The 15702-nt window shown below is 44.4% G+C and overlaps 1 protein-coding gene across 1 annotated transcript in view; it reads left to right on the top strand.

Moving 5' to 3' along the window:
- Positions 1-5308: 5308 nt before the first annotated feature.
- Positions 5309-15702, top strand: part of mmp17a (matrix metallopeptidase 17a) — a 71100-nt gene continuing 60706 nt past the window's right edge. Inside the window, exon 1 of the mRNA XM_031577715.1 lies at positions 5309-5912. Within this exon, the coding sequence (XP_031433575.1) occupies positions 5769-5912 (144 nt within the window). The 5' untranslated portion in view covers positions 5309-5768. The remainder of the gene's footprint in view (positions 5913-15702) is intronic.

The following is a 15702-nucleotide window of genomic DNA, read 5'->3' as shown; positions in this document are numbered from 1 at the left end:
TCATATTATCATAATAATCAGATTGTGGCCCCTATCATTAATTCATATTTGCTGTTTTACTGGTTTACACTTCTGTACTACATTGGTCTGCTCTTTGACATTTAAATGTTAAAACATGCTAATTTCATGAATCTTTCTTTGTAGATATGTGTTTATTGGTTTGGACCAATTTAGGTCCTTAGACCAGAGATTCCACACGAGACCTTTGTAGTGCCTCTGATCTGCAAGCCATTACATATGGTTCTCTATGGTTTTATTTTTTCATTTTAGTTTTTGGAGCCGTTTCAACTCCCACAGTTTTCATGATTACGATTCCATTGCAGCACTAACAGGTCCACCCTAATGCTTTGTAGTGTGCTTGTACTCATCTAATTTATAGGTCCACTGGTTTCGTTTTAATTGCTGTTTTTAATCACTTCTTTTCCCATTGAAAATGTATGGGGGAAAGTTTTGCCTCTAGTAGCATATTTAAGTATTGTCATTTGCCCAGTTGAAGCTAATTTTACACGCCAAGAAAAAAACAGCAAACTTGGGAGGAGAGTTGGATTAAATTGTTTGGCCAGCGGCAGACAAACTCGGGAGGAGAGTTGGGTTAAATTTGCAGACCCTCAACAAAATGGCTTAGTTGCAGATGTCATTGTCAGATGAAGATATCAGCATGCCTGTGGATTAATTAAAGCCTATGTTCCATCTGATTTTCAGGTTGGGTTCATTCAAGTAACAAGGTAGGCTAAATGGGACCGTTAACTATTTTGCACTCCAGCAAGCCAAGATAAGCAATGGTAATGTAGCTGGCAAAGACATTCTACCCAAATTCTGCGTAATTAATCACAGAACAAGCCAGACATGGAATTTTATTTCGGTTATCATGGTCGTTTTGGTTTGTCATCAGCAATCAGATGACATAGCCACTCTGCATTCTAAATAGCTGACAAACTTTAGCATGTTAGCTCTAGCCCTTAGAACTTCAACATGAACAGCAGTTTGCAAAGATGGGTAACATTAGTTCTGCCCATTTTTCAAGACTATAGCACAGGCCAGATATGAAATTTCAGTTATGAATTTATGTTACCCATCTTTGCAAACTGCTGTTCATGTTGAAGTGCTAGTAAGACCTATTGGTGTAATGTTTTCCATTTCTTTTTTCTCTTGATCAAAGTATTATCAATGATGATGAAGCAAATAATAACACAGCAAATGTTCCTTAAACGTTGAGCAGTATGACTAACCAAAACTGTGAACGTATTACATACACGAAAATGGTTTGAAAACGCATAACCTGTAAAGTTAATACAGTGTCTGAAAAATGTTTCCGCTTTATAGCTCTCCACTATTCAGCTAACAGCACAACTCATATGAATTGCATCTATTACAGTTTATATATGAAGTCACCTGTATTCTTCACAAGTGGGATAGTAATGCATCACAACCCCACTTTAAAATATTCAGACATTCAGCATTATGACTTGCATACCAAAACTGTGTTCTGTTAAATACCACCGCCTAACATACACATTAACTGACACTTAGGATAAAAACTCATGACCTTTACCACACATACCACGCGATACTCTTTGAATGTAGGCTACCATGGCTGCCACTTGACCGAATAGCACTAAATAGGTCATTCCACCACCGAGGTACCACTAATGAAAAGAGTCTTGATTGCCATCTCTAGCCACAGAGAGAAGGCAAAGACAACAGTCGTTCTTCAAAGGAACAAAGTGGTCGAGTTCTTCCTTCATCTCGACAATGTGCATTGCACACAATAAATGGAGACCATCAACTCATTTTGAGCACTGACCGATTCATATTTTAATAGCTCAGTGTCTGCCTATGTGTGCCAGAATGTCAATGAGTCATTGGTGTTAGAGAATCACTGCCCTGTGCCTTGTTTGTATTTATTGCTCATCCAAAATACAATAGGAGAGTCAAACCTTTCTTTCATCGGGCGAAGTGTTAGAATCCACGTAATTGTATAGGTTACGGTATGAAGTGTTAGAATCCACGTAATTGTATAGGTTACGGTATGCAAAGGCTGGCTGCTGCTGAGGCGCAATCACAATCGCATTTTCTTGTGGAAATACATCTCTAGATTTTGAGCTTGGTCTTATAGTGTAACCTGATCCATGATCACCTCTTTGAGCTTTTGAACCTAAAGCAGCTTTTGTCAGGAACAAAGAACAACTTTTATCCCTGTCTCACTCCACAGGGCTTCAGATAATGTCAAACTACATTATTTTGATCCCTTTTATTCTCTCAACCCTTCCCTATTGGTGTATCTATGTCAGCGTGTCTACGCATACATATATAGCAAGTATAGTATATACACGTGTCCATGAGTGTGTTTGAATGTGTGTTGGTGGCGAGTGTAGTGTGGGTGAGTGCTGAGCACTCTGACTACAGACTATCCCACATTATACCCCATACCCACCACATTTTATGCCACTTTGTGATTTGTTCAGATGCAAAATCATGTGCAGCTTACAAGATGCTTCGGCAAGGATCTTGATTACAATTTCCTGACAGGCAACAGACCAGTTGGAGAGGAGGAACTCCAGGCCACCACTGTGGACAACTGTGGGCCCTGTCGCCACTCGTGAGCACCCAGCTGTTTCCCTAAAGCTTGGAACATCACAACCGCCACAAATAATTAATTTCCAACTCTGCTCTTTTTTTTTCTCCTCATGACGGATGGACTAATAAAGTGCTGTGGCTGATGTTCAATGTTGTTGCGCAGTTGTAAGCACTCCAGATTAGAATAGTTGTGATGATCTCGCTTTTGAAATGCTTTGGTCGCGGCTCTGTGATGTCTTTTGAAATGCCACAGTAATGAGGAAAGGAAAATAAAACAGCTCTGTATTTCATGGACATAGGCAGTCTTTTCAGTTGAAGGACTTTGCTCCTGGCGATATATGTATATTTAATTGGGTGTCAGTTCACTCCCTGGAATGCTCACTTGTTCATTCTGAGCTTTCTGCTCTTTAAAGACCAACATAAAATTCGAACATGTATCACTGGATTGCTAAATACTAAAACTCAATATTTGGTTTTGCAACCAAGTCGTTAAATATATAGAATTGTGAATTAAACCGTGTGGAAATTATTTTTGTTCTTATTTAAAATGTTTTTACTTTTCTCCCTAGTAAAAAAAGCGGGGGTCTTACAAGGTAAAAACATATTCTTGACAAACTCATGAATTGGCTTTTTACTCTATACCTTGAATATTTATAAAAAGCTACTGGTCTGTTCTCTGGGTATAATCATGACAGACCAACATGCAGCACAAAACATTGCAAAGGAAATCAGATTACTGTGCCCATGTGGCACTATAACTGAATTAATATTTGTTTCCATATCTTCATTCTTGTTTTGTAGCAATTGGTGTAGCCTATGTCTTTTAAGTATACATGGTCTGTGCAGTGGAGGTACATTGGTTGTGGTTGTTTCATCGCATCTTATAAATCCTGAAACAATGTCCATGCCCATTCATTTTTATGCTTTTACTGACTTTCATACATCTGTGAAAAACTGTTTGTGTGTCAGCACACTTTTGCTTCCTGGTGTTTTATGATTCTATGGCTGGGGTATAGAAACAGGTATCTCATCTCTCATACTGCAACTTAACCTCTTTTGTTTGGTCACTGATTTACCTATGGTTGACGTTATTTTCATCCAAGTAACATGTCCCTAAGTGGCTGCTAGCGCTGTTGTGCCAAGTACCAACTCTTTTCTGCTGAGCTGTAGTTGACGTGCTGGTTCAGCTAAGCACACTGCAGTCCTCTAAAGGTACCGTTTAGGTGATAAATGAGTCATTTCATAATGCACTCACCATCGACGTGGCGTTTTGTCAATAAAGATGTGTATCCTCATACCTATAGATCTTATGGAGTGAGATATGAGTAGCTTAAACGGAGAGCATTATAATAATCGGTATTGCTATAATGAAATCCTTGCCAGTCTTCGACAAGTGCCTTGCGTTAGCATACAGGCGCATCAATTTTTCCCGGGCTCCCTAGCAGAAGGTACCGCGCGCATGTCTCCAATACTCTTCACAGGAGTCTCCCCGCTGTCATCCCTGTCATTTCCACGATCCTGAGCCCCGGTCGTCCTCTATCAATCTTTTTCCACCTCCGGTCGCTCTCTCCTCCACCCTCATGTCACCAACCGCTGTGTTTCATTACACTGGTCTAGAGTTAGGGCAATGCCCCTCCGCTCCGTCTGTTAGTTGAGTGTGGCTCTGCATCCATGCCTTGTCATGCCTTTATGTCTTCCTTGCGTGGAGGTTATGCGCTGTATCAGTGACACGTGTCCACCCACATCACCGACTCAGGAAGATACTGATACAATTAAAAAAAAAATCCCTCTACGTCTAGCCGGGTATGGAAGTTTGAACACCATCCAGTCAGGTGTATAGGTTTTCAGATCAGGAACAACACATGGCCACATGGCGTCTGTTGACAGTATACCTATAGATGTCGGCCATAACTGAACTATGGTTATGGAATGTTTCCTTACTGTCACTAGGCCTGTTACATTAATTCATCAATCGTCAATCACAAAAAAAAAAATGACTTCTTGCCTGGAGGCTCCAAACCTTGCACCCTGTCCTTACTTTTTATCAAGCGCCCAATACACACACACGTTTGTAAGATGTATAACACTATAAGTTACTATTAAGTAATTTGGCTACCTGAATGCATGTTATAAGATGGTTTCACTGCAACAGGTAACACATTATGCTGGTAAAATTGGTAATACTTCACACGTTGCAGATACATAACAAAATATAAGCGTCCTGATTTTGAAATAGAAATGTATGATGTACCATTTATGATACTCTTTTTTATTATCGCAGACGAATGGAACCGCATTTTACTCGGCTGCGACTGCTTAGCCAATATGCTTGCATGCTAATTCAGCTTTACATAGCTTGGGCTTTGTATTTTCTTTGTTGTTAACTCTTACATGAAATCGTAGCATTCATTCACCATAATTAGCTTGTGCTGGAGCAGCCAGAGCATTCGCTTGGGCTCCAGAGACATGCGTCATGCTGATATGTAGTTTGTAGAACTACATAGATTACAATTTTACAATGTATTCGACTTGGGTCTAGGAGGATATGCCATTTTCAAACTGCTTTGGTCACTGATGCAATCTTCTGTTTTCGTGAGGCAGCGATTGCAGATGCAGAAGGGGCGCGTCATTTATTCCATAGAATCCGTTCCCTAACTGGACCAAATGGCCCTCCAGACCCCCTCCCACCCTAGAAGCGTCTAAGTTCGTCTCCCCTCTCTCGTCTAACGTCAGTCGTGGTCTGTGAGGCACGGCGCAGGGAGTGGGCTAACTGCTGAACGAGACCGTCTTGTAAGAAGACATATGCCTTTTTCTTTTTGGCTATGCCATTTCATTACTGCCGACTACTCTCGATGACATTTATGCTACCTTGTATTCACTTGGTTGTTTTGCAAAACTGAACGCATCGGATTGTGGAATGACAACTGTATTTAAAACCCAGATTTAGTGGTTGGAAAACCTCTCTCCTCCACTCAGTCACAACCGGCTGGAAAGGGCTCTGTGTGATATGTGCTTCACGTGTTTGCGCGCAACAGTAAGGTAACTCCGTTTATTATCTGAACCCTGACCGTTATGCACATCTGATCACAAGTGCATACATGTGAAGGACTTGGATTCAAGGTCCTTTCTTATACGTGAATGCGGCGTGTACATCTGGTCTGTCAACGCAGGAGGTTCCGACAGAGGAGGGCATGAATTCTTTGAGAATTCTGAAGTGGAATTCACAGCGCCTTTGGATTATTTACCCGGAGATGATTGTGTTTCCAATCCTTTGGTTTCTATCCCAGGCTCGCGCGGCGCCTTCTCTAACGGCCGAACAGATGGACATGGGGGTGGTAAGTGCTGTTAAGCCTGTTCCTACATCACATCTCTCCTTTAACCTGCTGCTGCCACGGCGACGGCGGTGGATGTGGAAGAACAGTCCATTCTTGCAATCGTGAAACGGTCTCACATACACTCCTGCTCCTGTTCTATGATTGGCAGTATTTTGTTTGATATTAGTATTGTTAATGTTTATGTTGGGACTTTTGGAACTATTCTAAAGCTTACAACATTCAACACCGACGTAGGTCTAATGTTATTATAAAAAGTTAAATATACATATATTTTAATCAGTTATTCTCTCAGTACATTTAAAGTTATACACGTTATACTGAGTTCCTCCGTTTTAAGTGCGTCTAGTAGCGTTGACATCAGAAATATTGTAAACGTTTCCAGTATCTTAGAAGGAGTTGGAGTTCCTCTTTGTTCAGGGCATTAATCGTTCGCTTGTTTACATGAAAACGCGCATTTCGTCCTCGTTGCCCTATGTTTTATTCGAATTGTCGAGTGCTACAGTAAACAGCAGGCAGAAACTGACCACCTTTGTAGACTACATTGATATGCCAGTGGTCATCCCTGCCAAACTTTCAACCCATTCCGCTGAACTGGGTCCTGATCCGACACGAGCCACTTGCGCTGCCGCCAGTCTCGAGCTGGCGTTTAATCATGCATGCATAAAACACCCGCTCCTTCTCCTGTGCAGCCGCCTTTCACAGACATAATCCCGTAGTATTATCCCACACCACCGTGGCCGCTCGCTGACGCGCATACAGCGGAACGCTTTGAACTCACCACAAGCGAGCAGAGAGGTGGCTTTACAGAATATTCAGCCTGCCACATTTGCCTCGGGCGAAGAGGTATGAGCGAGTGAGAAGAAAAAAAAATCCAAATTGAGCTTGATTAATGTTTGCCATTACTAACGAGAAATACTAATTTTATGAACTGAAATGTTATGGCTTTCTGGAATTGGGTTGAATTAAACGGTAAATGGTTTCCCATAGGTTGACATTCTGGTCAAGCTTTGTGTCAAGAGGTTTGGCTGTTTGGCAAATTTGGCTGTGGTGATAGTTGGAGTTTTTTCATGCAAGTCTGATTTTGGAATTACTTAACTTTCTGCCACTGCACATTGCGCTCCATCTTAAGCTATAAAGGTTTATTAAACCACACAAAATAAACGATTGCAGATCACTTATTGCACACTTCCACCCAGAAGAAAATAGCTTCGCTCTTTACCTAAAATGCACATATCCTCGGCTGCACTATTCCACTCTTTACCAGAAGTCCAAATGGCCCATTTATCTATTTGAACTCCACTTTATTTTTCAAACCTACTCTCTCTTTCTCTCTGTCTCTGTCTTTCTCCATGCAAAATGTATTCTCACCTCTACTTATTTCCCTGGTCATCAGCCAAGAGCACAGATATACCCCAGGTGGTGCTCAAGCACCTGCCCTTATACTCTCTGACTTGATCAGTGCCCTTTTCATTCAAATTTTTTTCAAATATTAATTCAATTGAATGCATGCCGTAATTATGCCCGACAACAGTATTTCGGTTCTAATTCTGCAAGATCGCACGAGCCCCCGCGCCTCCCCCTTTCGACCTCAGTGCCACAGGAACTGAAGTTAACGTACGCAAATTGAGAATCCACGTCTCCCTGACTTGCTGTCATTGGTGACAGCCAGTGAAGGACAGCCTGCAATGGATCCAGTGCCGCTGCTAGCCATTTTGGTGCCCTAAGCATAACTCCTTTATGATGCCCCCCCCCGAGAAAAAAAATGTCTTCCAGGTGTGCGCGCACGCCAACAGCTGACCAACAAACTGTCAAAGTTCGTCAGGCCACTGAGATAGGAAAGGGCACCATGTCTATGGCACCCACAGCTTGGGAAGTTGAGTGTGTATTTTTTGGGGGGGGGGGGGCACCAGCGTAACTTTTTTTTTGAGCAATTAAATATATCTCTTGTTCAGCCTGTTTTGTGATATACATGCCTAAACGGTGCCTAATATTTCTATATGAAATAATATCGGCATTATAATTATTATAAATATGATGATTTTTCAGTTGCCTATTTTTTGGTGCCCCCACAGGAGTTGGTGCCCTACGCACAGCGCGTAGTGCGCGTTATGGGAGCGGCGGCACTGAATGGATCAAATAGCTAGACTTAGACAATAGCCCACTTAACGACAGCTAGTCTGGCGAAAAACAGCCTTGTCAAGGAAAACAAGTGAACTCTGCATATAAACGTATAACACAGTAAATATGGATAACATGGTCCATAATGGTTAACCATCTATGCGATCGTATTTGGATTTCAGAAACGTTAGCCTATCCGTTCCCCCTTTCTTGAAAGACACTGTCTTAATTAATGTTCAGTTTGATCCACACTGTCATTGGAATGCTATGGGTTATTATTAAGGGCGTGTTAAGCTATTGCTCATAGCCCTGCTTAAAACGATAGAGAGATACTTTAGGTAACTTTATTTTTATATAACTGAGAGTGAGTGGGGCGCCTCCTTCCTCCCCCCCCCCCGAAATATCTGTGTATGGCCCTGCTAGTCATCCCATACTCATTCTCTCTCCTGCAGACATACATTTAGCTGTACCTCTTGGACACCCTGAAACAAGAGACGTTTTCATTTTGACCCCCAAACTGGGGCTTCATCATGAAAAGCCTTCAGTGTCTGGCCACCGAGTCCCCTGATGGAGCAGCTGGTGCCTGGCGCTTCAGATAGATCCGCCTGCCCGTCCCTAATGGTCTGGGTGGTGCATCTCTCAAGGTTTTGGCCTCAGTTATCCTCCCACCCCTAACCCCCCTGATGGGAGACTAAGCTGGGGAGGGAGTGAGGCTGGTAATGAGCCTGGCTCTGGCTTTGGTGTCAGCAGCCACCTCGCAGCCCCCGCACCCCCACCCCCCCCGTCACTCTCCGGCACAGCCAGGACTGGACCTCAGGACTGGGCTGTGTCACCCCACTTGGCAGGAAATAAGAGGTCCACTTAGGGACGCCTCCATTAGCTAGCTGACCACTCATGGGTCGGCTCACGCACGCATGAACGGAGGAATGGAGGAGAAGGGGTGTGTGTGTGTGTGTGTGTGTGTGTGTGTGTGTGTGTGTGTGTGTGTGTGTGTGTGTGTGTGTGTGTGTGTGTGTGTGTGTTGTGTGTGTTTGTGTGTGTGTGTGTGTGTGTGTGTGTGTGTGTGTGTGTGTGTGTGTGTGTGTGTGTGTGTGTGTGTGTGTGTGTGTGTGTGTTTGTGTGTGTGTGTGTGTGTGTGTAGGGGGGTGAACGGGGAGAGCCTAATGAACTCTTCCACTCTCCGCAGCATGGTGCACCATCGTCTATGCACCTGGCAGGCGCAGGTGGCTGATCTCGAAAGCAGCATGTGTGTGTATATTGGGGGGGGGGGGGTACAATAGATTTAGCATGGGAGGGGGTCTTCGTGGACAAAGGCAGAGGGGTGTTTATCCACATCACTGATAGAGTGTAAAGTTAAGAGACGTGGGGCACAGTTGGGTTGTGGTTTTGGGGTGTGCCTCTGCCTGCTCTGTGCTGGTAAGGGTGTGTGTGCATCTGTGGCCTTGACTGCACCCACGCTGGGTGCCTCCAGAGCGCTCACATCAGCTATAGAGAAACATTCACGTGCAGGCAAAGGTATTGGCAAATAAACTGGAGGAGAAGTGGAGATTTTCAAAGTTTTCTTTTATTAATGCTTTGGTAGTTATAAGAGGCTGGTATACCCAGTTAGATTTTTCACACTTCTTGTATGTTATCCTCCTCTAGGAAGGCTCCTTAGGGGATTGTCAAATCTACCAGTGCAGACTCTGCATTGTTCTCTTATTGGATAAAAAAGCCTCACATCAGCACAACTTGGAAACCACTCTGGCCAGATGTTTGCTGGCCAGATACCAGTGTTGGGTTGAACCATAATACAGGGTTCTGTAATGAACAAGCTACAGGGCTACTGTCTCAGAAATGAAACACAGTATGCTATGTTTAAAACTGGGCAAGTCCACTTTATGGTGGAGAAATTGCACAAGTGAAGATACTGTTCCAAGAAAAGAATGTTATTTAAGGATACTGTAAAAGCTGTGCCTGCTAAGGATGCGGCAGTTAAAAAGACACAGAATGAGAGTGATTGTGAGCTATTGTGAGCTAATTGTGGGTTGCTCAAACAATGCCTTTGTTAGGGAAAAGAAAGGCGGATGTAGAAAGAGTATTAGCATTGTATTGTAGATACCCAGTCATGTCAACCATGTTGAGTCAAACTGTTGGCAAGTGCTTTTGCCAACTTCTAAATTCCATTGAAAGACTACAGCAACAGCGGGTAAGCACTGTGTAATTGTATTCTCAAAGTATTTATTTCACATGGAGGAGGGTTGCGGGCATGACAGAGGAAAGAAGTCGCCTATGTCAGACGGCCTGCTCATCCTTTCAGGAGATTGGCGGGTCATAATGATCGTGCCTGAGCAGCCCGTTTCTGTCCAAACGCTGCGGATCTAACTTTACTGTAATATCTTTTAATGAGAGCACCATCTGGACTCATCAACAATAGAGTGAAAGCGCTGAAGCCGTTCTCTTTATCTTTCTCTTTCTCTCTTTTGGTCTGTCTCTTCCTCTCTCACAAAAATATCGTGTCCTTCCTCATCTCTCTCTCTCTCTCTCTCTCACTTACACACATACTGTCTTCAACACGTACGCTCTCTCTCTCTCTCTCTCTCTCTCTCTCTCACACACACACACACATATATACAGAGCTACAAATTCCTCATGCCAACTCAGACACGTGGTGTGTCACTGTCACCCCCTGGCATGTGTTTTTGTTCTGCCGCTGGTCCACTCTGTTCTCACCCCAGCCCCCTCAGCTCCAATTTCAGGAGGAGCACTCAGCGCAAGACTTGTGGGTCAGAGGGGATATAGAGTGAGAGGGATTGACTGACAGGTAGCAGTAAGTGGGCAGTGGGTTGTTGGCGTCCCGGAAGAGGCAATCAGATAAAAGGGCTGGCAGAAGAAGTCGAGGGGGGGGGGAGATGGCGGAGCCCATGAGGACCAACACTTGAAGTGTGTGTGGGGAGGGGGGTGGGAGGGCGCATTGTCTCGGACAACTGGCAAACATGAAATCGATAGCATTTCTCTAAGCCAAACTCAGACCTGTTTCCACTGACTTATACACAAGAGGGAGGTCTGCAGGCGCGGACAGGAAGAGGAGTTTTACTCCTAAGTGTGTTCATCAGCTGCAACCCCCCCATCCCCTTCTGTGAGACCGCTCCAAAAGGCAGTGATGCAGGCAGATGGGGTTAAATGCTGTCCCGCCTCCCCTCTGCATCTAGTTTGTAATCTCCCCTTCTCCTATTCCCTCACTCATTTTGCCTCTCCATCTCCTTCTCTCCTCTCATTCTTCTTAATCTCTCTCTGCTATTCTTCCGATCTTTGCTCCTCTTCACCCCCCTCCTCCTCTTTCTCTTTCTCTATTTATCTCTCTGTCCCAGCTGCGATATGCTATATTTCTGGTGCTTGCCCCAGATTTGGTGCTTCAAATAGTGGTGCCCTCCTGTCCATCATTTGGCATCTTGGGGTTTCAGATTGGGGACGGAAAAATTATTTCAGGAACACCGTCTGCAGGGATGCAGCAGAGTGCAGAAGAGACTGAGAGTGACGGATAGACACACAAATAAGGGTACGGGTTGGTTGCCTAGAGAAAGACACGGGTGTTAAATATGCAGGAAGAGGTTACAACTGAGAGAGGTTTCCGAAAGAAAACAGTATGGGCTGTAGTGGGGAAAAAAGGGTTAGCAAGAAATTGAGAGAAAATCCCAGACATCCCATAATAAATTCAGGGGAAACCGGCTGTGGCCATGCAGATGCAGAATGATCCCGAGGCAGAGTGAGTATGTTAGGGAATGCTAGTTGCCCTTCATGACACCTCACTGTGTCGAGGTGTCCAGATAGAGGATAGACTGGGGGTTTATAAGCGACTCACCACAGCATGGAGGCACATTCAGCACATCCACAGCGGCAGATGAAAACTGACACTTTCCTCAGCGCTTCATTGGCAGTCACGGCAAATGCCGACGCCAGCCAGCCTGCCAATGCTGCTCGACCCCTCACTGACCCGGCCCTGACAGTCCCTTCTGACTGTCATGTGCGCAGCCTCTCCTCTCCTCTCCCCTCCTCTGAGGGGCAGGCGGGACGCAGAGGCCCCCACCGACGCTGATGCGTACACTGACGTGAGGCGGAGGCTGACGCTGACTGACTGAGGCAGTGATTAAGGTGTCGTGTCTGGGAGCGCAGCGGCAATTTGTCGCCATAATGAGGCCCCTTCGCTTCCCAGGCCTGTTCTTCACATGCCAGTTTTTATGCACTTCTGATAATGCGATGTTTCGGAGACACGAGAAAGGGAGCTCTATGAGGGATTGTAGCCCGAAGGCCTTACGGATACCCACACTCACGGACAAACACACACACACACACACACACACACACACACACACACACACACACACACACACACACACGCACACACACGCACACACACACACACCCAGTTGGAGCAGACAGACAGGAGCTGGAACTCTGAGGACTTAAACGTGGCTAAATGCAGAGAAGAAAGACGCAGAGGAGACCCCGGGCCAGAAGGCAGCTTACAGTAGTAAAGGATCAGAAAATCATGCGGTTGAAAGAGAGAATGAATATCTGCTCTGCATGACGGCACTGCACGCGATATTTACCCTGCTGCCATTGGCCCGCACTGATTTGGGCACATAAGTCGGGCTCAGGCTGGAGCCGATCCACGGCGAGGCCCTCAGAAGTGGAACCCCAAATCAGCTCCATGTGCAGCCGAGGGTTATTTTAAGAAAAGGAGTTTCCCCGTCTTCGCGGTCCCCGTGGAGATCAAGGGCTTTCTCGGGATGGCAGTCCAAAAGGCCAACAGGCGCTTGTAATTACTGTGGTTTTGGTGTTTGGCTGGCATGCGTGTTGTTTCTGAAAATACCCCATAGGCCTGCAAGTATATATGGTGAAAGACAACCATGAAACGGCATCAAGCAAGCCCAAAAAGCAACAACAGGGCTTCTCGTAAATTGCTCGCAGAGCTTGTTTGAATCTCCCTAAACAAAAAAAGGGGAAATATTTGGGAGAGAATCAGAGGACGGAAAAAAGGTTCTCCACCTTCCCCACCCTTGTTTTAAATGCACGGGGTTCCGGCAGAACGATTCTAAAAAGGCACCCAGTGGCTGATTGTGGCGGCAGCACCCATTTTGGTTTGAATAAGTTTGTTCATTTTCCACGTCGTTCGCAGCCAGCGCAGCAGGTGCTCTCGTCGTTTGCTTCTCATTTGCATTTGTCAGTTTCTAACAAGACGAAGGGGGGAAGAGAGAGAGGTGGAGAGGGAGGGAGGGAGTGTGTATGTGAGAGAGAGAGAGAGAGAGAGGTGGAGAGGGAGGGAGTAAGTGTGTATGTGAGAGAGAGAGAGAGAGGTGGAGAGGGAGGGAGTAAGCGTGTATGTGAGAGAGAGAGAGGTGTAAAGGGAGGGAGTAAGCATGTATGTGAAAGAGAGAGAGAGAGGTGGAGAGGGAGGGAGTAAGTGTGTATGTGAAAGAGAGAGAGAGGGTGGGGGGGTTGAGGGGTAGTGGGGGAGAGAGAGAAATAGAGGCAGAGAAACAGACGAAGAGGTGAATAAGGTGTGGGAGAGAGAGAGAGAGAGAGATAGAGGAGAGCAAATGGGTAGGGGAAAGCTTCCACAGATGCAAGCATTGCCAAAGAAAATCATTTTGGCTTGTGCAGGCTTTTGAAGTGCAGTAAAGAATCAACTTCAAGCCTCTGCCTAATGTTCAAATGACACGCCGCTACTGCCTTTCTGGTCCCAATGAGGAGAGAGGAGGGAATGGAAAAAGAGAGAGAGCAGAGAAATTAAAAAGAAAGCCTCAGCCTGTGGCTTATTGCTGAGACTCGTTCGTTAAAAAGACGATGCATTAGGCTTCATTTGGAGAGATGCAGATGCGGCGCAGAATCAGGGAGCTGAATTTAAGAGCACGATTATAACGAGGTAATCTGTCCGTTAGACGCAGATGCTTTGACTGCACATTATGGAGCACTGGTAGATTTACTATCGTCAGGGGTTTGCTTTAAGATTAGTGTTTAATCAGCCTGTGCACATTTTTTTTCCCCCTCAAGGTGGATTGGGAGACGTACATTTGTGTGTGTTTATTTCTGCGTGTTTGTGTGTGTGAGTATGTAGGTATGTGTGTTTATGCTGATTTGTTGACATGCAAAAAAATTATTTAGTCGGTTATTATTAATGTCAGCGAAAAAAAAAGAAGAAAAGTCTATTCCTAGCACACTCATTAAAATGACACATCAGCTTTGACTCATGGGACAGAAATATAGCCAAATGGGAATCCACTTACCTAAACGAATCCTCAGACTCTTTAACATAAGCATCAGTGAAATACAGCATCAGGCCACTGGTCTCATTACTCATAGTCATATTTTAAATCTGGGAATACACATGCACATGCTGATACATGATACAATCAGTTATGTGGCCTGCTTTTAGTGTACATAAGAACATCCTGTACGTGCACTCACGGACCCATACTAAGAGACTGAGCCAAAGGAAGGAAGGACACCCATAATAATATTACTGTGTGTCCCTGTGTGTCCTTGACAAACGCACCTCAGGCTGCCCTGGCAAAATGGGATTTATTTTTTCTTTAAAAAATTGGATTAATCTCCTGGCTTGTGTGTATGTGTGTGTGTACAGTTCACCTTCACCTCCCCAATGTGGGTTTTCTTTCACTTCAGAACTATTTGTATGTAGCCTTAGCCACTGGTCTTTGTAGCACTGATTTTTGACTGTAGCCTGTTGACGGCACCACTGTATACCAAAGATCAACTGCAATGTCAAGGCTGACTGGGTTCTCAATGCATCATTCTGTTGAGCCACTCTTAAGACCTTATCCATATTATATGATGAATTGAATGAATTATATCATACAAATCTGAGCATACTATAAGACCACAAGGTCCATAGGTTTGGGACTGAAACAAAAAACCTTAGTGTGCATTAAGTAAGTCCAGGACTGTATGACTATATGGTTTCTGAGCTACTGACACTGGAACTTCTTTTTATAACCCACATTGTGCCTGTGCATGTCATTAATTCTTTTAAAGCTTTAATTTAATCCAATAATTTATTCATAGAGATTATGACCGACATTGGACTTGCGTGTCTTAAAGCACATTGATGTTTTCTCTTGCATCATGAAGAGGAACATATTGGAACTACTGCTTTTGTTTTTGTATTCATAGAGATTATAACTGACATTGGACTTGCGTGTTTTAAAACACACTGGTGTTGCTTTTTGTATTCTGAAGAGGAACATATTGGAACTACTGCTTTTGTTTTTTCTTCTTTCAGTAATTTGATTTTCTGCAAACATGCCACAAGCTGGCAAAGTGACAAGAGCGTTTAGATTGGTTTTCCCAAAGCAGGGATCCATCAAGGGAGAGTGCAAATTGGGAGGTCCATTGACAGTATTAGTAGAATTTAATTGTTCTTATTGATGCTGTTTGTGCACAACGTATTTGTGTGACAAATGGTATTTGTTGCCATTCGAGTGTCTTTGTGCTTGGCCAAGCAGGACTACTTTGGTGAAACCCATAGAGTGTCGAGTTTCCCGTTTATCTTGAGCTCCAAACACATCTGTGTTGCCCATCACTGCCTTTTGAGGTTTATCTGCAAAACACAAACAAAATATGTGTTTTTCTGGTACATTCTTAGGGGAACAGTCAAGTTCCCCCAGAGTTGTAG

The sequence above is a fragment of the Clupea harengus genome, chromosome 12 (genome assembly GCF_900700415.2).
Source record: "Clupea harengus chromosome 12, Ch_v2.0.2, whole genome shotgun sequence".
In the NCBI taxonomy this organism is placed as follows: Eukaryota; Metazoa; Chordata; class Actinopteri; order Clupeiformes; family Clupeidae; genus Clupea; species Clupea harengus.
Note: the sequence above shows the minus strand (reverse complement) of the source record. Positions and strands in the feature narration are given on the sequence as shown.